This window comes from Drosophila melanogaster, chromosome 3R (assembly GCF_000001215.4).
Source record: "Drosophila melanogaster chromosome 3R".
In the NCBI taxonomy this organism is placed as follows: Eukaryota; Metazoa; Arthropoda; class Insecta; order Diptera; family Drosophilidae; genus Drosophila; species Drosophila melanogaster.
Window position 1 is genome coordinate 875,519 of NT_033777.3, and position 22,697 is coordinate 898,215.

Genomic DNA, 22,697 nt, shown 5'->3' on the forward strand with positions numbered 1-22,697 from the left:
CGTTTGTCGCTGTACGCAAAATCGAGGCGATTTATAATCGAAGGATGACAGAACTATAATGTCGCGAACTATTCTCATAGTTTCTGAACATATAGTAAGAGTAAGAGGAACTTTATTATGTGGAGTTTCTGCCCATGCAGGGCTAATCTGTGCAGCCTCAACTCGACTGGCAAGTTCTTGAACAGTTTTACGCAATTCAATCCCTCTGCGTTGGCTTTCTAAGGCTTGCCTTTGAAGTACCTTTAGTGCAGCCTTAATATGTTCTGCTTCTAAAAAAATTTCTATGCAATAAATGAATTAGTACCAGCACTTTTTTGTGCAGAGTTTTCGCTTTCGGCCTCTCAGTCGCTAGCGTATGCTTTACAGTCCCTATTTTGCTCAAATGAATTGCTCCTAGGGAGCTGTGTATAAGAATACTCAAGCCGTTGTGCCGATTGGGCCAAACGGTACGGGGAGGGGGTTGAGTCGCGGGGGCTGAGTCGTCGCTTTGAAGGCATTGGACGAAGACTCGGTGAGCAGAGCCGCTGCCTAGCTAAGTAACAATAAGGTGAAAGGTCTGCGGGAAGCGGGTTTCCACTAAGGCAAACAAATATACGACGACAAAAATTGGCACGAAATGCACACAATAGTATATAAATTGCAAAGTCAGTCAATCTTTGTGACATTCTTCAAGAAATACACGATTGTAGAATAAAATGCAAACAATGAAATATGATTTACCAGGTCAATAGATATTTAAAATTAAATATTTCTTTAGCACAGCAGCTGGAATTATTCATTGTGCCAATAGTGGCACGTGAGTTGGGTTTCTCGTAGTTAAGCGCCAATTAATTAGGTCAGGGTGTTGCAGGTGAGATCCCTCGCTGCAGTGATAGAGACATCGCCAATTGGCTGCTGATCTGATAAAAACAAAAAAAACTTGGCTTTCAAAGCGAACGGTCGTGTTTTTTTTTGCCCTCCGATTTTTATTTTGTGTTTGTCAAACTAGCCGTGGTTTTTAATAATCTTCTTTTATTTTCATACATTGTATATAACATAATTATTAAAGATCCGTTCGCTTCGCGAGTGATTCTTTGCGATTTTTGCAGTAGTTTAAACAAATATACAAAGACTTTTGCATTTTTCGTCTTTGTGTTTGTTTACTCTCCCTTTTGTGCGTTGTTCGCAGTGCTGTTTGGTGTTTGGTGTTGTAAACAGCACTGTGGATCTATTCTCTTGCTCTCACTCCTTCGCTCTCCCATACAAAATCTAAAATTTCTGAGCTTGCAGACTGCTCTCGTGCGGCTTAACAGCTCGCTTGAAAGTTTTGATCTTGTGTTTTCGTGCACAGTGATCTGATTTTAGACAAACATGGAAGACAAAGTCTACATCGCCGTGCAGACGGACGTCTCATGTTAACGCTTATGTTAAGAACCACACGGTTGAGACGTGACTTATCTTGGCGCAGCCATCACGCGAGCTGAATATACGCCTGTTGCAGGTAAATAGCTAAATACATATGAGCGATTTCCGACACAGGGTGACGGAATCTCGGTTCCAGCGGTGGCAAGGGGTTAGCAAGTAGGCCCCAGCCACTGTTGACTAGCGACTGCAGTGCTGCTGTAGAGGTGGAGAACTTAGCTCCTACAGCAGCTACCACCGCGGCAAGTCCAGAAGTTCCCTGCTGGATCACCGCATCGGTCTTCAGACCTGACCACGGCTCTCCAGAATGAGGACCTGAAGGGAATTCTCACCTGGATGAATGGCAAGATAAACATCCTGCTATCCGCATTCGAGACTCAACGGAACGTCACAAGAGAGACTAAGGGCGTAGCTTCTGAACGCTCAGCCCTTAACAACAGGGCGAAAGAGCTGTATGAAGGTGCAACTAGCGAGCACCGCGTGACGACCAGTTCTACCCAGACGGAGCCAAAAAAGCCAACCAAAAAGGTTTCTCACAATGCGCCGGAGCCCAAGGGGCAAGTGCCCAAAGTCCAGGCGCCCAAGCCGAGGAACAACACGATGGGTGGCAACGGTGAAGGAAAGGCGACACCCAGACCAAATGAGTCCAAATGAGTCAACCACATGGCCAGTAACGTGCAAGAAGACTGACAGGGCACACTGTTGTCTTAAATGCGGTGAGCGTGGTCACAAGGCAAAGGGGTGTGTTTCAGCACCAAAGTGCCTGATTTGCAGCAGCGACGTGGACAGAAAGCACCCGACGGGTAGCTTTGCGTGCCCGACCTACAGAGCGAACCTAAAAGAAGCTAAGGGCCACCATAATGCACGCCCATATTAGCGTAATACAGCTCAATGTTAATCATTGCGCAGCAGCTCTCCTGGCTCAGACTGCGGCGGAGCGCAATGTAGACATCATGCTCCTAAGCGAACCTTACATCACTGGAACAGGACCATCCTCCATGATCCTAGACGAGTCAGGCAGAGCAGCTATCAGGTGTTGCAGCTCCCTCCAAGTCCAGGAACTGGCTGAATCACCGATGCGGGGAATCGCACTACTGAACGACGGTCGAAGTCCGACGTTTAACAACGATAGGGGTACATCATTTATTGACGTCACCTTTGTCAGTAGAGGGCTTGTTGATAACAACAAAAAAGCGATTTGATTTCCTTCATTCTCTCCCCGGAGGGTCCGCCTTGGAGACGGCAGAGTAGAACTGCCCGGCAAGCATGGGACCCCAGGAAGATCGATGAGGTCATGCTGGCCTATCAGATCAATTCCCCGGAAATCCCAAATGGGGATGCACAGAGTTTGGCGGCTGGCCTCATGAATATGCTGTGCAGAAGAAGAAAGAAAAGAGAAGGCACACCGCAAACCACCCGAGTACTGATGAAGTGCCACCCAAAGTCAACTTCGGTCTGACTGCCTCAGGGCTCGGAGAACGGCGCAACGAGCCAGAGGCTGCACCCACCACGCGGAGCTCTTGCTCTCAAGCACGGCATTGCGGCTGCCAAAGCGCGGTCTTACAAGGAGATGCAGGATAGAGTAGACAGCTGGGGCCTCGCCTACAAGCTTGTTACCAACAAGCTAAGGAAGAGAGCGGCAACCCCATCTGACCCTGGGGTCCTGGCTAAGATAGTAGGGGAACTATTCCCAAAGCAGACCACACTATGGCGGCCTACAGAAGTAGCCCCTGCCCCGGATTTCCCGTGCGTCACAGAACATGAAGTAGTCGAGGCAGCCAAGCGCATCAAGCCAAAACAAAGCCCCTGGACTAGATGGTATTCCTGGAGCTGTTATTAAAGCAGCGGCGCTTGGTAAACCTGGCATCTTCAGGGCCACCTTCCAGCAATGTCTTCTGGAGGGAATCTTCCCAACAAGGTGGGAAAGCCAGAAGCTAGTGCTGTTGCCGAAAGGCAAGGGTCCGGCATACGCTGCAAGCAGCGGCCGTGTGTGACATCGCCAACACCGCTCTTAGTGGTGATAGATGGCTTGGTGGCAGGAAGGAATAATACGCAATAGTGACCCTGGACGTAAAGAACGCCTTCAACACCGCCAGATGGCCCGTAATCCTCGGAGCCATGAATCGTATGGGGATCCAGGACCGGGTCTTATGGTACGAAACGGAAGCCGGCCCAAAAAGATACCGTGTTTCGACAGGTGTTCCCCAAGGATCGGTTCTTGGACCAATCCTGTGGAACATCATGTACGATGGGATCTTGGGCATCAGCACGCCCATGGGAGTAGAACTGCACTGTTTTGCTGACGATGTGGCAATTACAGCAGTCGCCAAAACAATCTTAGGGTTGCAAGGTAAATGTAACACTACGATTGGTGCTGCCATCCACTGGCTCGAGAAAGCTGGGCTAGCAATAGCGGCCCACAAGACCGAGGCAGTCCTGCTAAGCAGCAGGAAGAATGTGGATAATATGCTAGTCTCCGTCAACGGCACACAGGGGACCTGCCAAGAGTCCCTAAAGTATCTGGGTGTAATGATAGACCACAGTCTATCGTTCAAGCATCACCCGAGTTACGCCAGCAAGAAGGCAGCAGTCACAGCCTCCTCGCTGGCTAGACTCATGCCCAATGCCGGGGGCCCTAGATATCCGGTCAAGAAAATGCTGGTGGCGGTAGCAAAGGCTTCGCTGCTATTCGCTGCATCAATCTGGAGCATTGCCACTAGCAGAGGTTCGTACCTAAAAAGAGCACGCTCGGTGCTATGGTCCATGGCCCTCAGGCTCATCAGAGGTTTCACGACCATATCCGAAGACACGGCCCTAGCACTGTCAGCCCTTCCACCAATTGATCTGGAGATCAAGGCTCTCAGCCTAATGCGGGGTGGCGCCTTCTGGCTAGAGGCACACGAGTGGATGCTGGGTGAGTGGCAGAACAGATGACAAACGTCGCGGCGGTCTGGGCAGAGTGTCAACACAAATGACTGGACTACCATCTAACCCAGTTCCTCACGGACCATGGCTGCTTTCGGGCCTATCTACTCAGGTTCCGCCGCGTAGAGTCAGCCCAATGCTTGTTCTGCGTCGATCGTGAAGAAACAGCTGAATATGTGCTAATGCACTGCTCCAGGCTTACGAAGGAGAGGGAAAGGTACCCCGCTGGCAGGTACCCCGTTCAGCCCTAGTGGCCTGTTCGCGGCTATGTTGGCGAACACCGAGGCATGGGAGCTAGGTCACATCCTTATCATTAAGATGATGAAGCGAGTCCGATTAGACGAGATGGCCAACAGAGTTGATGACTAAGCTTAAACAGTCGTCCCGTGTGGTGGCGGGCGAAGAATACTATTTCAGCGTTCCCGGCTTTTCGTAAATGTCGACTAGAGGGTGGAAGGAGGAGCCCTAATGGACTACAATGAAGGATTGGAGTACGACGTGGCATCACATCATGCTCACCGAAGTCATACCTTCACTGGCAGTCCCGGTGAGTAAGCAAGGACTGAAGAGCACGCGGGGGTTTTTGTTTTAGTAAGTAGGCATAATCCCATTATAGTTTTTGAATTGTGCACGCCACCTACGGACGGTAGGTGGTATCTTTAGAAGATCTTAATTTTCCTACAGTAAGTCGAATAACAAAATAAAAAAAAGACAAACATGGAAACAGTAAATGTTGTCTGCTTTTATAAAAATTGCTGCCAGGTTATAAAACCTGAGCAGCCAAAAATGATTTATTGGCTATGTGATAGAATGGTGCATACTAAGTGCGCTGGTTTTAATGGCCGAACAAGTGATGACCTAGCAAAGGGTAAAAATCTAAATTACTGTTGTGATGCTTGCCTTGTGGTTCCGAACGAGATGAAATCGTTTATGCGCCAAACTAAAGTTGACTTGAAAGAACTGATCAACAGTAGATAGAAATAGTTTTCGTCGAGTCGATGATCTTCTTTCCGCGCTTAATTCACAGTTTAATGGCCTTAAGCTATTTGATGAATCTCCAAAAGATTCCAAAAAAGCCGCTGGTGATAGCCTCCCTAAGGCCCCGCAGCCACGGGCAAATGATCAACAGGACTCCACAACTGATCAGCTTTCTGTCGCAGCAAATCCGCATATGTTGCTAAGATCGACAGCTGAAAAAGATTCGGAGCAATCCGATCAATCCGGTGTGGAGGGAGCCCACCCTGGGATTGCTAAAGATTCTGCAATCCCAGGGTCTGCACTGGTTTCTCAACCAGTGATTCCACCTGTCCCGATTAGTTTACCACCAAAAGGAAACATTGAGTCCGGACTACTAGCACAAGTTGACACTTCAAAAATACAATCTGCAGGGCCAAAACCCCGCGCTCTGTTTCCACTAAAAAACAAATTTTCGTTTTTCGGCTTTCCCCTAATCAAACATAATTTAATGTATTGTCTTATATATAAGAAAAAACAAAAGCCGATAATATAAAAGTGGAAAAATTTAACTTTTCTTACGCTTTTTTCGATCATATGTTCGGGTGATTTTTGGTCGGATATGGTGGTAAAAGAGTTCTTAGCTAAGATCAAAAATAGAAAAAAGATCCCCGCGGGAATTAAACCTTCCTCACGTGGCCAGACCACTGCTCCACCCGCCTCTTCATCTTCTTCCTCTTCTTCAAAAAACTATCAACGAATCTTACTATTTCCTTTTAAAATTCTAGAGGTTTGCGTAGCAAACTAACCAAATTGTATTGTGATAGCCTTTCCTTTGCATCCCATATATGTAATAGTGTTCACAGAGATTTGGTTAAAGCCGGAGATACTTAACTCCGAAGTCTTCCCAGGTATGTACACTATAAATAGGTATGACCGTCCCTCCAGACGGGGTGGTGGAGTGTTAATTGTGGTTAGATCTACCCTCGCGTCGGAGGAGTTACTTTTTGACGAGTCCCGTAACTCTGAATTCTTATGCGTAAAGCTGTCATTTTCCGACAGATCAGTTTATATTACGTGCTCGTATATTCCGCCATCTTCTGAATTCCCAGAATATCAGAATCATCTGTCTGCTGTCCAGTCCATCTTGAATAAACTGTCTGACACAATGTGGTCCCCAGAAGAACAATCGAATATCCTTCTCCCTTTAGCACAACATTACTTTATTGACGGCTTATCGTTGTCGCAAGTTAATTATATTCCAAACTCTCTTGGTCGACTGTTGGATCTATGTTTTGTAACAAGTCCTGAAAGTGTGTTTCTGTCCAGGGTAGCACCTCTTACTCAACTTGAAGATCCATATCATCCTATTTTCGAGGTGGCAATCGACATAGGTACGGTATTAAAAGTAAATTCAGAGAAGTCAACAAACCGAATTCCCTGTTTTCGCAAGGCAAATTTTCGGAGGCTAAACAATTTTATAGCTGGCTTTAATTGGTCCGATCTTTACTCCTTTAATGGCGGATGCGATTAATAGGTTTTATACCGCAATTAAATAATTTTTTGACTCATGTGTTCCGATATCCGTCAATCTCTAAACCTCCTTGGTTTAATAAAGAGTTGAAAGTCCAGACTCCATATAAATTTTAAAAATACCAGTTCTCAGTCCATCCTTTGTAAATATTTGCTTAAATATTTAACCGAGTGCTTACTCGGTTAAACTTTACCGTGCTTAACGCGTAGTGCTACAAAAATTATTTAAACCGTTGTAAGTTCCAGTTTGCACAGGATCCGAAACAGTTTTATAATTTTGTTAGCACTAAGCGAAAAACAAGTTCTTACCCTTCCTCGATATTTTTTTAAAACACTACGGTAACATCGGATCAGGCAATAGCCGATCTATGTGCCAAGTTTTTTCAGACAACATATTCAACTTTACCTCATTCCGAACAGCCATACTCTTATGCGTTATCTAAGTCGAATCTAATATTTTTCCCCACTATAACAGAAAGCTCACTGCTTAACGATCTACAGCGTGTTAAACCGGTCTATTCGCCGGGTCCCGATGGAATCCCCGCCTGTGTGCTCAGATTCTGTGCGGAAGCCTTGTGCAAGCCTCTACTGAAACTGATTACCTTATCTCTGGAATCTTCACAATTCCCTCATATATAGAAGGAGTTCTTTGTGATTCCTCTTCATAAAAAAAGGTAGCAAACTGGATGCAAGCAATTACAGAGGAATCCCTAAATTGTCGGCTATCCCAAAACTTTTTGAAAAGTTTATCACTCCTCATTTGCCGCTCCTTGTAGATCAATCATATTACCGTGTCAGCACGGTTTTATGAAACGCAGATTAACAACCACTAACCTCTTTTAGCTAACTTTTTTCGTAATACAGGACTTGCCTCTGTTAATCATTACGTTCTAGAAAGGAAGCTTGATCTATTAGGTTTCCCTGTTGATCTTCTAAATTGGATTTTAAGCTATCTGAATGGCAAGAACGCAACGGTCCTCTTTAAAAACTCTGCATTTTGTATTTTCCGAGTCACATCGGCCATCTTGGCCCGATTTTTGCCTTATTTATTAACGACCTCCCCTCCCCTTAGTAATAAAACATTCGCGTGTATTTATGTACACAGACGAATATGCCTCCAGCGCAAGGACATTTCGCGCCATTTGGATTTACAAGCCGATCTAGACAGCTTTCAAATATGTTGCCGTGATAACGTATTAAACTTAAATGACTCCAAGTGTAAAGTTATGACCTTTTGTCTTGTCAACCCAAAACGTACGACTTACACTTTAAGTGGGTGACCTTTGGACAGAATAACACTGGTTGATGATCTTGGTATTCTTCTGGACTCTAAAGTAAAATTTTCTGACCATATTTCAAATATTGTCCATAAGGTCAGAGGTGTGCTTGGCTTAATAAGCAGGTGGTCTAAGGAATTTAATGATCCTTACTTGACTAAAACCTTATTTATTTCGTTAGTCCGTCCGATTCTCGAGTACGGATCACCTGTTCGGAGTCCACAATACGTAGTCCACTCGAACCGCATTGAATCGGTCAAAAAAAAACTTCTTACTCTTTGCCTTGCGGCGCCCAAATTGGGATGCAAATCGTATATTACCTACTTATTTTAGTAGACTATTTTTAATTAATTTACCTTCCTTAGCTAACTGTAGAAGTATGCTTGGAACAATCTTTATTTCTAAGCTTATTCGTGGGTATGTTGAGATCGACTTGATTAGTCGGCTTAACTTCTCTGTTCCAAGTAGATTCACTAAAAACTATATACCCCTTATATGAGTTGCATAACCTTTACAGAGTATTATGTTCTGACTATAATAGACTTTATCCTATTATCTGTATTCTTGACTCTTTGTCGCTCTTAAAGCAATTAAGTGTAACTTTTTTAGTACATAATTAGATCCTACTAACGTTAATATTTATTAGAGTTATTTCACATTATATTCATTTCCTCGTTTCTGTTCTCTTTTCTATATCGTGTCTATCTTCTCGCGAATCGAGCCGTACGATACACGGTAGCGCCCCTCGGTCGGTTGGGCGGGAGTTGTGGCCGTAGAACCCGTGCGAAAAATAAAATAAATAAAAATAGCACGGTGGCGGAGGGGTAGTAACTTCACTTGAAGAATTAGGGTGATTAGGTTGGGAAGATGGTGAGATGGGATGATTTAAATCCATAACGACAGATTTGCCGGAGTCTGTTGTACAAGCTGTGCTCTTTATTAATATCCAAAACGAACTGCTTAAAAGCTAACAAAGAAAAGTTTTCATAGTAACGTGCAGAACTTTTGCCGGCTATGTGCGAGCTTCCGGCCAAATGCTTTGTCAGCAATTTGACCGGTTCTGGAGCGCGGTCCGGTTAACTTAGTTAACTTATATATTCTTTATGTTTGTCCCATAGGATCAAGATCTCGGGAACTGTAGCAGCATGCGGATTCTAGTAACGTGTACGCAGAGCAAGCTGCATAAAACAGTCACTCCGCAATTTTTTTTTTTTTTTCGTTGATAAAAAGGGAATACTAGATTAGTTGAAAAGTATCTAACCATATGAAGTTTATACATTCTTGACCAGGATCAATAGCAGTATGAACGTCGATATCTCAGGAACTATAAAAGCTAGTTTGTTGACACGTGTAGCCACTCCCACTCTAACGCCCACAAAATGTTTTTTGTTTTTTGTTTTTTTAAACTTATTGCGTTATTTATTGGATCTTCTCTTTTTGTGAGACTAACAATAATTTTTCAAATCTTATTATATAACTTATATTAATTACAATATGAAGTAATTGTATTAGTTAGAGACGGCCCTAGGATTTCTTTGCTGGGCTGGAGAATCTTTGCGCTTCAGTCGGCTCTGACTGTAGACTCGCGTAAGCGACTTCGCGAGAGGATTTTCGTGTGCGGCGAGCTTTGCTTGATGTTAACTTTTTTCATCTGAATTTCCTCATTATGTGGAGGTCTCTATGGATGCTTTCGCTGCGTAGGTACCATGGTGCCCCAGTGATAGTTCGCAGAATCGTGGACTGAGTTCGCTGTATGATTTCAATGTTGGTTTTTGAAGCGTGTCCCCATAGTTCACAGCCGTATGTCCAGATGGGTTTCAGCACGGTATTGTAGAAGAGTACTTTGTATTCCAGACTAAGGGGAGAGTTGTAATTAATAAGCCAGTGAAGATTGGCTGCTTTAAGCTTCATATGAGTCCTCTTAGATTCTATATGTCGCCGCCAGGTGAGGCGTCTATCTAGGTGAACGCCGAGATATGTTACTACGTCTGCTTGTGGGATAAATGTATTGTTCAGGGTACAGGGTGGGCAGGTTTGTCTGTTCAGTGTGAAGGTTACATGTCTGCTTTTGGTCTCGTTTATCTTAATGCGCCAGTCCGCAAACCATTTTTCCACTGTTTTAAGATGGCAGGCAAGTTGCTCTGTTGCCTTTGCTGGGCATCTAGATCGGCTAAGTATTGCGGTATCGTCAGCAAACGTAGAGGTTGTGAGCTGATAGTTTGTAGGCATGTCTGCTGTGAATAGGGTGTAAAGAACGGGGCCCAGTACACTACCTTGGGGGACTCCAGCATTGATAACGCGGTCGTGTGAAGTCGAACTGTTACACCTGGTTGAGAACACTCTTTTGAAGAGATAAGATTCGAACACTTTGTGCGTGTTCTGGGGAAGCAGTTTTGTTATCTTGTACATTAGTCCTTCCAGCCAGACTCGGTCAAATGCTTGTGCAACATCTAAGAATATAGCTGAACAGTATTCCCGGTGCTCAAAAGCGGTACGAATTTCGTTTGTGATGCGATTGACCTGTTCGATCGTTCCGTGATTTTTGCGAAAGCCAAACTGATGCGATGGTATTGTATTTCGCCTTTTTAAGTAGGGAGTTAGTTGTTAAAAATGCCTTTTCAAACAGTTTCGAGAGACACGTTAGGAGACTGATTGGTCTGTAGGATGAGGGTTGCGTTTTGTCTTTGCCTGGCTTGGGAATCATTACTATAACCGCCTTTTTCCACCTTTGGGGATAGTATCCAAGTTTCGTAATAGCGTTGCAGAGATGGCATAAGGTCAGAACCGCACACGGTGGGAGTTCTATGATCATTTTTGGTGTCACCAAGTCATGTCCAGGTGATTTTTTGGGCTTAAGATCTTTTATGATAGATGCTATCTCACTTTGGCTGAATGTTACTGGATTTATAGGGGCAAGCTTTTAGTTACTACAGGGAGGGCAAATGAGTTGCTAGCAGGATTTGGTTGGAATACTTTCTGAAGGTGATCGGCGAACGCATTAGCTCTATCTTCGTCGCTGCGTATCCAGCTTGCAGAGGGACCTCGCAGTGGGACGACTGTTTCTGCCGGTGGCTGTATGCTTTTGTGTGCTTTCCACAAAGGGTTCCTTTTGCTGGTGGGCGATAGTTGTTTGATATATAGATGCTGGGCGTTGGCTTCCTCAAGCTTAAGTGCCCTGGTTAGTTTACGTGTTGCTATTTTTAGATGTTCTTTAGCCGTTGGGGATCTATGATTCTGCCATTCTCTTCTTAGTCTTCGTTTTTCAAGTACTAGCTGTTCGATTTCACGATTTGTCTTGCTATGATTTGTCATTTTGTGTGTGTGTGGAGGTGTAGAGGCCTTGGCTGCAGCAACAAGTGTTTCCTCTATCGATTTGACCAGGCGATCAACATCCTCGTCGGTGAATACTGTTTGAGTTGGTTCCATGTGAGTACAAACATATTTCGCGTACCTTGCCCAGTTGGTCCTGTTGCCTGTCAGCCTGTAGGGCCGCTCAGTTATATGTGGTCGGTGCCAGAGAGTAAGTAGAACTGGAGAGTGATCAGATGATAGTTCTGCAAGTGACTCGGCCGTAATATTATTTTTTGGAATCTTTCTTGTTATTGCGAAGTCAATGAGATCCGGTAGCTTATTTGGATCTGCTGGCCAGTATGTAGGCCTACCCGGAGTCACACGATCGAGCTTGTTTCGCGACTTAATGAGCGCGTTGTAAAGTTGTTTGCCCTTTGGGGTCAAAAGTCGTGATCCCCAGTGCGTATGCTTGGCATTGTAGTCACCGGCCGCTATGAATCGCTCACCGAGTGAGTTGAAAAATTCCGAGAATTGGTCCTCAGAAACTACAAAACGAGGTGGGCAGTAGACTGCGGCCAGAGTGACGGGGCCGCTGCTGGATTGCATGCTTATGGAAGTGGATTGCAGGTAGTCCATTTCAGTTCTGTTATAAAGGTGGTGTTTGATGCGACTTCTGATAAGTATACCAGTGCCCCCATGGGCTTTGCCGTCCGGATGGTTTATCCCGCAGAATAAGTATCCTGGGATATGGAAGTTGTGCTTGTCTGTTAGATGTGTCTCGGAGAGGAGCATGACGTCAATATTTTTTTCGAATAAGAACTGGGCAAGTTCGTTTTTATGCCGTGAAACGCCATTCGCGTTCCACATAGATATTTGAAGTGGAGACATTATATTGATTTGGATGACAGAAGAAGCTGTATCAGCATATTTTGGTTTCGCATAAGCTCTTGCATTGTGGTTTGCATGAAGGTCATAAACTCTTTTGGGGTTTGCTGGAGTGAGATCATCATCGTTTCAATGCCAGTTGATATATGCTGCGTTTGTTCGTTCAAGGTAGTTATTTTCTGTTCTTCCCGAGTAAAAGTCGACTTTTGTGTTAGCGGATTCACAGATTTAGTTCCCGATTTTAAGGCACTAGCGAAGGAAACGCTAGGACTGGTACGATGTGTAGGGGGGTGCAGTGTAGGACGGGCCCGATTGTGGCGGAGTGTGAGCGATGTGGGTGGTCTGAGCGCGTATTAATTCTCCGCGTTTGTTAAGGCGGTTCTTTAGTTCCTTGGCCACGCCAGTTCGCTGTGTGACTTTCACCGCAGTTGCTGCACATTCTAACAGAGATGTCTTCCTTGTTCTTATGGCAGTTCGCTGTGCTATGGGCTTCACTACAGACTACGCAAATAGATTTCAGCGTACAGTACGCCTTAGTGTGGCCATATTCTTGGCAGTTAGTGCACTGCACTGGGCGATTGCGCTTGTGTGGCTCTTCCACTGTGATACGCCGATGCAGTAGGAGCTGTAACTTGTAGATTGGATGAACTTCATTTTTTTTTTCAGTGTCTGGCGCTCTGGCTCCCACTCGATTTTGAACATTGGTTGTGGTTCCTTATTTTTGTTTAGTATGTTCATGACCATTTTTGCACTAAAGTTCTTTTCCTTGAGCGCTTCTACGATTTCAGTGGTCGAAACAGTTGCCTCAATCCCTTTGAGAACAACCTGTAGGCCCCTTGCGCTTTTTAGTTGGTATGTATAAATGTTTTTTCCTGCTTCATCCAAGAATTTGGTTAGTAGACGATGGCTATCCTCGGTTTCAGTTTGAACCTTTGTTTAATTTATGTTCCCCTTTCTTAAGGGTATTACGTAAAATGAGTTTTCTCCTAAAGGTGTGGCTATTTTGTTCACAAATGCACTTGAGCTTTTTTCGCGAATGTATATTGGAGGAGGCTTGACCTTCTTAGGTGACTTTGCCGGTTGTATACTTTCATCAGTAGAATTTGCCAGCAGCTCAAATCTGTTGGTGTTTTCTGGCGTTTTGTTAGTGACCATGTTAGCATTGTCGCGTGTAATTTTTGATTTGTTTTCTGTTTGTTGACTTTTGTAATTCTGAGGGCTAAGTTTTCTTTTTATTGTTATGTAGCGATCCATTCCAGTCTGTTTACGGCGTTCTTGTTTACGTTTTGGCTTGCTGATAGCGCAGCAGAACCGTTAAATTGTGTTTTTGTTTTGATCGCTGGCTCAGTAGGAGCAAGTGCTTGCGTCGACGAAATTGAGCGAGCTGACGATACCGTTCCAGTTGTTGTTGTGATTGCAGTTGCAGTGGTTGTTGTTGTCACAGTACTAGTCACCGTAGGTAAGCGTAAAGAAATTTCGCAAGTGTTTCGAGATTGGGGGTTTTGTGACAGTTGTAAGGGAGAGCAAGAACGTGCTCTTTCTTGAGTTGTTGGCAATGGTAAACTTGTCGGGTTATGGGTGATTGACCGCTCGCTGTCTGCAGAAGTCGCGGAGACGTAAGAGAAGTACGCGTTGTTTCGTTGCAATGAGAGCCGGCGATCGTCTTGCTCGCGTTGTCGCTGAACGCGATTGTCGTTCTGGCTCATAGTGTTTTTTTTTTTTTTTTTTTTTTGAAGGTGTAAAACTACTTGCTTATACTATTTCAAACACAGAATATGTATTCGAGCGATGGTGCATCGCAAAGAGCGTCTCTTTCGCTTTCGATTTATTTGTTTGTATTATATTAATAACCATTCACTTCACTAAAAACAACCGATTTTATACGGAGCTCGATGAAAACACGTTTTCACACGTCAGCGACACATCAACACTGATGTTCTATTTGTTTTTTTTAAATTGTGGTGGTAATTTTTAACATTTTATTTTTAAATTTCTATCGATTTGCCAAAGAAGTTTTTGTCACTCCCACTCTTGCGCCCTAAAGCCGCCTAAATATTATATTATTCTAAAATATCTATCGATATATCGCAGAAAAATGATGAAATTTCGCGTTCGCTTTCACACTAGCTGAGTAACGTGTATCTGATAGTCGGGGACCTCGACTATAGAGAATGCTATAGTTTTCTATTTTATCTTGTAACGGGCTTTCCAACCATCGAAATGAAATAACATTATTGATTAAAACCAACAATTTAGTCTAATCGTATCGTTAAAATCAGGGTACAAAATTGAATTTGCAATTGAAGCTTTGACAAATTCGATTATGCAGCTGGGTACATGTTTACTTCACCGACAAATGAAAGCACAAGCAGGCAAACTTTTCTACCACTAGAATTAAGCGGAAATAGCTGAAAAAAGAAAGCTACGAAAAATATGGCAAACCACACCCAATCGACAAAAGAAAATTCTACAAAGCTGTCAATGATCTGAGTAGCAGACTATGGGAAATCAAAAATGAAGCGACAGCCTAATACCTTCGAAATCCTGATCCAAACACAAGTGACCTTGATTATAGTCTGTAAAAATCAACTAAACATCTAAAGAGGCCAACCATAAGAGATACCACAATTATTAATAGCACGGTACATCGCTGCAGAAGTAACGCTGAGAAAGCTGAAGCTTTTGCTGAACATTTAAGCTCAGTCTTTAAGCCAAATTTGGAAAATGATCCTGAAACAGTAGCTGAAGTACATAACTTTTTAGAGGCTCTTTGTCAGATGAGCATGCTTATTAACCAACCTACTTTCTCAAAAGTAGAAGAAGAAATAAAAAAGCTAAACAGGAAAAAATCTCCAGGATATGACAAAATCTGTGCAATTACAATCAGAAATCTCCCTCCAAAATGCATCCGATTGCTGACATACATATACAATGCCATGCTCAGACTGGAATACTTCCGAAATCAATGGAAATGCGCGGAAATTATAATGATTGCTAAGCCAAACAAACTGGAAAACTGCACGTCTTCATACCGTCCCATTAGTTTGTTGGGGACCTTCTCTAAAGTATTTGAACGAATACTTTTAAGAAGAATGTTACCCGCACCGGACGAACTTAACATCATATCCGAACTCCAGTTTGGGTTTAGAAGAATCGAATATTCTATGTTCGCCAACATGACGAATTTTCAAGTATCTACACTGCTGACGCTGGAGTTCCACAAGGGAGTACTTTAGGTCCAGTGCTGTACACAACTTCCACAGCTGACTTACCGACTACAAATGCTGTTGAGATAGCAACATATGCTGCTATGATATTGAAGCATGGCTTAAAAAATGGCGAATAGCAGTAAACGCACAAAAATCAGTGCAAGTCACTCATTGAGACCCGGGAGTTGCACGCCAGTTAATCTAAATTGCTTCACCATACCAGTTAGTGAAGCGGTGAAATATCTTGGAGTAAATCTCTACAGGCGTCACTTGGACACTTGGAAGCAACATACAAAAGCGAAGCAAACTCCGCTAAAGACAAAAACCAAAATGTAAAACAAAAAAACCAAAAATGTACTGGCTCTTAGGATCCCGCTCTCAATTAAGCCTAGAGAAAAAATTACGGCTGTACAAAGCAGTCCTAAAGCCAGTATGGACCTACGCGATGCAACTGTGGGGAACATCTAGGAACATTGAAAGAGATACCAGTCTATGACGCTAAGAACAATCACAGGTGCTCCCCTTGTTAAAATCGAAATAAAGTCAAATGCAGAGCGATACATAAGTAAGCTACACGACCATGATAATATCATAGGCCTACTAGATAACACTAGCAGCCGAAGGCGACTAAAAAGATTTCATGTACTGGACCTGCCATATAGATTCATAAATAGATAATAATATATAAATATGTATATACATGGATTGAGCTCACTGGAGAGTGCGACGAGCAACGGCTTGGCATGGGCGAATAGGCCTCGGGGTCGCGCCGCCGACTGAGGACCCTGCGGATGTGCGAAAGTTTATGGAGGCACAGGTCGGCACGCTTCAGAGGTGGAGACACGGAAAATGCCCGCCGGCCAGGCCGCGACCCGCCGCAGCAGCAGTTGCAGTCGACACAGCAATCGGCAGAACATAGCAACACCGGGAATATCGATAAGAAAAAGGAAGTGGCAACGCCACTCGCCGATATTGATAACGCAAGGTGGTGATCTTCAGAGAAAGGCGGAAAGTTCAAATACAGAGCTGCTGATGAGGAGCAGACCGCAGCAGAATATGTGGCTGGAAAAGGACGCACGGATCGAGATGTCGAGTCGAGACGCTAAACGACAGGGTCTTCTGGGCTCGGACTGCCGGGATGAGATCAAGGAGATGCAGGACAACGAAAGCTGGAGAAGGGCGCTAGGATGTTCGAGATGTTAAGCCAAGATGATAAACGACAGAGTTTACTAGGATTAGACTGCCAGGCTGAGAACGAAGGGCGCAGGGTCGACAAGAGGAGAAGCGATTAAGCTGACACCGAATCAAAGCACCGCCGGAAACACAATTTTTTCAAAAATTTCCGAAGGATGGAGAGATGTAAGCAGTCTTAAAACTTCCACCAAATCCAGGTTCAGGGGAGCGCCAAGCAACAGCGAAGACGGGTGGAATGCAAGAGGAGTCAAGGGCGGCCAAATCGAACGGGAAATAATGGGTCTTGGACCCCAGGAAAGCGGAGAGACCTTGATTTAACGGTACCGCGCTGGACTTTAGACTCTATAGATGCACAAAAAGGACGTACCGTGAACTAACGCGACAATAGGTAGACCTTGAACCCGAGCGATCCGTGCGCAAAAGGGGAAAGAACGAAATTCTCGCGGCCTATAAAGGGACGGCACAAGCGCAGCTCAAGGCAGTTAGATCGAATCGCCAAGAGATCCGCAAGATCGCACAGGACGCAGAAGGAATCAGCCAGTGAGGGTCAGTCGGACACACAAGGACGATCACTGCAAGTGAAACACGGAGCACCGCAGAGATCCTCGGAGCAGCGGACCTCAGAGCACAAGGACCTAGTGTGGTTAGAAGGGACAGTGGAGTCATTCGAGCCGGCACGGGGTACGTTGTCAAGGACAACGCGGAACAACGAAGGAAAGTCGACGAATGAGTACCGCCGCGCAGCAGACGGCAATCACTGTAGGAGTCCATGGTCAAAGTGGTGTGACAATAAAGCTATTCCACTCTGAAATTCTGTCTTCTCATTGGTCGGGCAATCACATAAATTTGTGGGAACACACAAGCTCTCTGAGCTAACCGTTGCTATACGTAGCGAGAAGAACCGAAGAAAACAGTTCGCTACACATTAATAGAGGATATCCTAATGTAGAGGCAAGACCATCCTTCTTGGCGACGAGGTCTACAGAACTTCTCCGCCTCTAGCGAAGAGCTCGGGGACAATCCGAATATATAAGATATACATATAAGCGCCACTGCACTGCCTTCGTAGCCTCCTCGATTTAGGCTAAGAAACCTTTCTACGTAGATATTAAGAACGTTGACGAATTTACTTCGATTGATGCGTTACCTTCCCTGCTTCAAAGAAGGTACTTTTTAATGGGTTCTGTAGCGTGGAATTCAAATCCGTAAAACCTTAATTTTCCGATAGTTATGTTAAATTTAAAGCTTTTACATTCGTCTTCTAAATTGCTTGAATATTTTAATCATTGTCCGCTATCTAATCCTTCTCAAATAAGCTTTACGGTAGGAAACAATTATTAGTTCTAGGTGATAGCTCGTTCTATGTGCTATCTATCCATATCGGAAAAACAAGAGAGAATGCTAAAGTCGAGTTCCTCGACTATTAGATACCCGTTACTCAGCTAGTGTTAATGCGAACGCGAAATTTCATAATTTTTCTGGGATATCGATAGATATTAAGGAATAAAATGAGGAAATTTTAAACATTTTTCAACAGTGTGGGCTTAACCGTTTTGGCTTTAGAGTGAGCGTTGCAAAAAGTTTTTCGACAAATCTATAGAAATTTACAATACTAATAAAACATGGCAACATGGGCCAACAAACTTACGCTGCGTCTTTGTTTTTAGGATTGGTATGCTGAATCTCAACCTTTTAGCTTTTATAGTTCCTGAGATCCCGACGTTCATACGGACAGACGGACATGACTAGATCGACTCGGGTATTGATCATGATCCAAAATATATGTACTTCATATAGTCGGAAACGATTCCTTCTGCCTGTTACATACTTTTCAACGAATCTAGAATAGTTTTTTACTCTACGAGTAACGGGTATAATCAAAAGCGTGTTTTGGGCGATTTTAGGACATTAGAGTGGGCATGTGAAAAATATGCAATCGATAATAATTTACAAGACAAATAAAAAAATGAAAAAATATTCAAGAAATTATAAAAAGCGTGGGCGTGTCAGTTCTGTGAGGTTTTATGGCGTGCCAAATAGTTGTTTGGCAATCGATAGACTAATAAAATGACGAAAAAATGTCCAAAATTTTTAAATTGTTTTGGGCGGTTTTAGGGCGATAGATTGGGCGTGTTATAGATAGAAGTTAACAAGAGTAATAAAATTATAAAAACAATTACCAACGTATTTAAAAAATGTGAGCGTGGCAGTTTTGGGCAGGTTTATTGCGTTAGGGGGGGGGGGGGTGGTATGGCAGAAAGTTCCTTGACAAATCGATAAAAATTTGCAAGGCTAATAAAAATATGAAAAAATATCAAAACATTTTTTGGCAGTGGACATCAAATCACAAGGGCGTCCCGCTGTCCCTGCCGAGCACCTCCTTCATAGGGAGTTTCTCGACATCGATGCTGAAAGCACGACCAAGAACCTCGGTATTCGGTAGAGGGTAAAGTCCGACGAATTCTATAATATTTCGTCCCTCCTGGAGTAGCGGCTCGCTCCGTTGACCAACCGTTACAAAATATTGATGCAAGAGATTTGGTTGCAGCCTGGGACGATAAGCTTCCCACCGTAATGAGTCATAGGAGGCAAACGTTTTTAGATAAGTATTTCGACCTCAACCAGATTCGCGTGCCGAGATGGGTCTGGTATAAGCCTGGAATAACCATAGAGCATCACGGATTTTGTTACGCGTCTCAGAAAGCCTATGGAGCGGTTATCTACATCCGCGTCGAGATGGGGCAAAAACAGTATACCTTCCCCGGCTAGAGCTTTGTGGTGCCGGGCTGGTAACCGAAATAATGACATCAATGGAACACGCCAGTTAAGATATCCGCTGCTGGACAGATTCCCCTATTCTAGCCTTGTTTCGAAAGCCTGCTTGCAACTGGACTACTGTTGGGGCCAACAGAGTTACCAAGATAACGCAGTCGACTGTTGGGCACACGTGTGATCTGAACAAGACCCCGTCTATCTAGCTAGTCGAGGCGTTTCCCTACATGATCTCTGGTGGCACGGACTATAGTGGCTGCAAGGTCCACGAGAGCTGTGATGACAGTGCTAGAGCAGCGAGACTTCCTCGAACGTTTTTCCAAAGTGGACAAGGCATTTCGAGTTCTGGCATGCCGCAAGGTCTCGATCCCGCCCAATTCACGGTGGAGGAATCCGAGAGGCAGAAGGGCTTGGTAATACATTTTTTTGGCAAATCGATAGAAATTTACAAGACTAATAAATCGAATGGACTAATAGTCGAAATCTTACCTAAAGGCATCGATTGACTCTTTTTGGATACACAAGAATCGACCCAAAAAACGACGATCAATGCTTACATCTATCTGGACGAAGAATTCTCTGATTAAAAGGCAACTCTTAACCCTCCACATAACTATATTGTTATAAAATATATATGAAGCTTTCTAAAATATAACCAGGCTTATGGAAATGTAAGAATTGTTGTATTGACGTATGTTTTATAGGTTTAAATAATAAGTTTTTTAAGTAAGGAAATAGTAAGTTTTTTTCTATTTTAATTTTAAGTTGAGTGGCCGTCTGTAAAAATATTGTTTATCAAATTGACCTTTATAATTTAAAATTTCAGCAAACAATTTCTGAATATCATACGTGCAAGCTTGGAGATTTATCGCCTCATGTGTTTGCTGTAGCCGAAGCAGCGTATACTAGCATTGTTGATGATAATATTAATCAGGTAAATTTTTATTGTTTTTTCACAAGGCTTAACATTGTTTAATTTGTATACGCTCTACATAAAATCTGTCATAATTTTGCAACGCAAAAAACACGTGTCCATATGAAGTGCGTCCTCCCGTTTGTGCACAAGCTTGTAACCCAACTTTACAACTATAATCTTTCTTCGGGGGCACTATCTTTTTGTAATGGTTTTGGTACGGGCTTAGTTTGATAAACATCGAAGAACTAGCTTATTAATGGAAAAGAAAAGTATCCCAGCATCATAAAGTTTTCTATCTCCATCTCCAATGAGATGGGAAATTAATTGAAATTATTATTGACATCCGAAAGGAAATGATACTTTTCTTGTTTTTGATAATGTATTGTTCCTATTTTGTATAGCTCTTTAATTACTGCAAGTCATAATTGCTTCAGATTGCCGAACGCGTAGATCACTGCATTTTAGTAGGTATTTTAGGCAATCAGTCTAAATTGCTTCGTTAATTGAGTCGTCCCAGCTAACACCGTGTTCTTGTAAAACTTTCTACAGCTGAGCTTACATAATTTAAATAAATAAAACTGCTGTATGAACTAGATATAAAAATAAACCTACTTTTAAAAGAGATACAGAAAGAGCGGACAGTTGACTGTCTTCTTAAGCAATTGCCCAACCTTTTGATCAATAACCTGGGCGAAGCCCATGTTACATATGTTGGCTCACATTTAACCGCGTGATCATAAAAAAGTTCAATGTTCGGCACACCCTTGCAGTCGGGACCAAACTGTATATCATAAAAAATACTTCAAAATGATTGAAGATACCAAAGACTTCAATGTTGTTATTGCTGATTTAAAAAAAAGCGCATCCGTGAATACGCAAATTAATCAAAAAAAGAGGAAGCTATCGTCGAGTCCTCGACTATCAGACTAGTAGGAAACCTTTTTTTTATTTTTATTTTTATAAATCATTCTATTTATTTTGGGTCCAAAAGGAATCGTTCAGTCAATTCCTCTGAACTTAACCTATTGTGTGTATAAATGTATATGAGACCAAGTGGTTTCTTAATTATTAAGTAGAAAAGGAAAAATTTTTCTAGTTATTAATTACTTAATGTGTAATATTTTATACTATCCTCCGGGTAGGGAGATCGGTGGGGTGTACCATCTTCAGCCTTCGGAGGGAGATGGGATTAGCTAGGATATTTGCTAGTTGGTTCGGGTGGACCATAAGCCTGTCGGCATAACGGCTGCTGTGAAAATTAATCTGATCCCCAAGAGGTAACTTTCAGATCTCCTTCGATTACCTGGTTCGTCACGTACCAGGGGAGCCCAGATGCGTGGCGTGCAGCTCTCGACTGGACCACACATTGAGCTGGGATTTGGCGGCAGTTCCCCACACCTGGATGGCATAACTCCACGTTGGAGCAAGTATGGCTTTGATTTAAAGGGCCTTAGAGCTTATTTGTAGTTTACTGGAGTGGAAGAGCCAGTCGAGCTTTTTTAGCTTCGCCAGTGACTTGAATTTGACCGACGTGATGTGGGCCCTCCAGGTCAGTCTCCGATCTAGATGAACTCCTAGGTAGCAGTGCGATGTGACATTGTTGATGGGGTTTCCATCAAAAGTCAGATCTGTGCAAGTTCCGGGCCGCAGGGTAAAAGTTACACAGGCTGACTTCGAGGAGTTAATGGCCACATTCCATTTGGCAGTCCAGTTTTCGACTGCATATAGCAATACCTGGACTGCGTTGGAGGCAGTTTGCAGTACAGGATGAGACGTCAGAATGACGGTATCATCGGCATAAGTGGCCAGGAGCAGCTGATCCGGGGAGACTTCGGTGTTGTTGGCGGGAGATGGCAGGTCGGCAGTGTACAGGGTGTACAGGAACTGTGGAACTCCTGCGTGAATCTCTTCCAGGCTGGACCGAGCATCACGCACTGCAACGTCGAAAGTCCGATGAGAGATGAACGATCTCAGAATGGCATAGTAGGGAGCAGGAAGGAGAGCTTTCATCTTGTATAGAAGGCCCTCATGCCACACCCTGTCAAACGCTTGCTTCACGTCTAGAAAGACGCCGACCGTGTAGAGTTTGTGCTCGAAGCCATGCGTCCTGGTTTACCAGTCGATATATTTATTCAGGGCAGGCGTGGGACTTCCTGAAGCCAAATTGGTGTCGAGGTATGTGGTTCACTACTTGCGGCAGTTCCATCAGGCGGGCTAGCAGTATTCTCTCAAAAATCTTGAAGAAAGTTGATAGCAAGCTGATTGGGCGATATGCATCGATCTTCGTTGGCAGCTTTCCGGCTTTAGGTATCATGATGATACGTGCACGCTTCCATTGCC

At 43.7% G+C, this 22,697-nt stretch overlaps 1 protein-coding gene across 1 annotated transcript in view; it reads left to right on the plus strand.

Annotated features, from left to right (window-relative positions):
- Positions 1–22,697, plus strand: part of Myo81F (Myosin 81F) — a 1,965,857-nt gene that overhangs the window by 308,443 nt on the left and 1,634,717 nt on the right. The window contains exon 4 of the mRNA NM_001316563.1: positions 20,268–20,375. Within this exon, the coding sequence (NP_001303492.1) occupies positions 20,268–20,375 (108 nt within the window). The remainder of the gene's footprint in view (positions 1–20,267; positions 20,376–22,697) is intronic.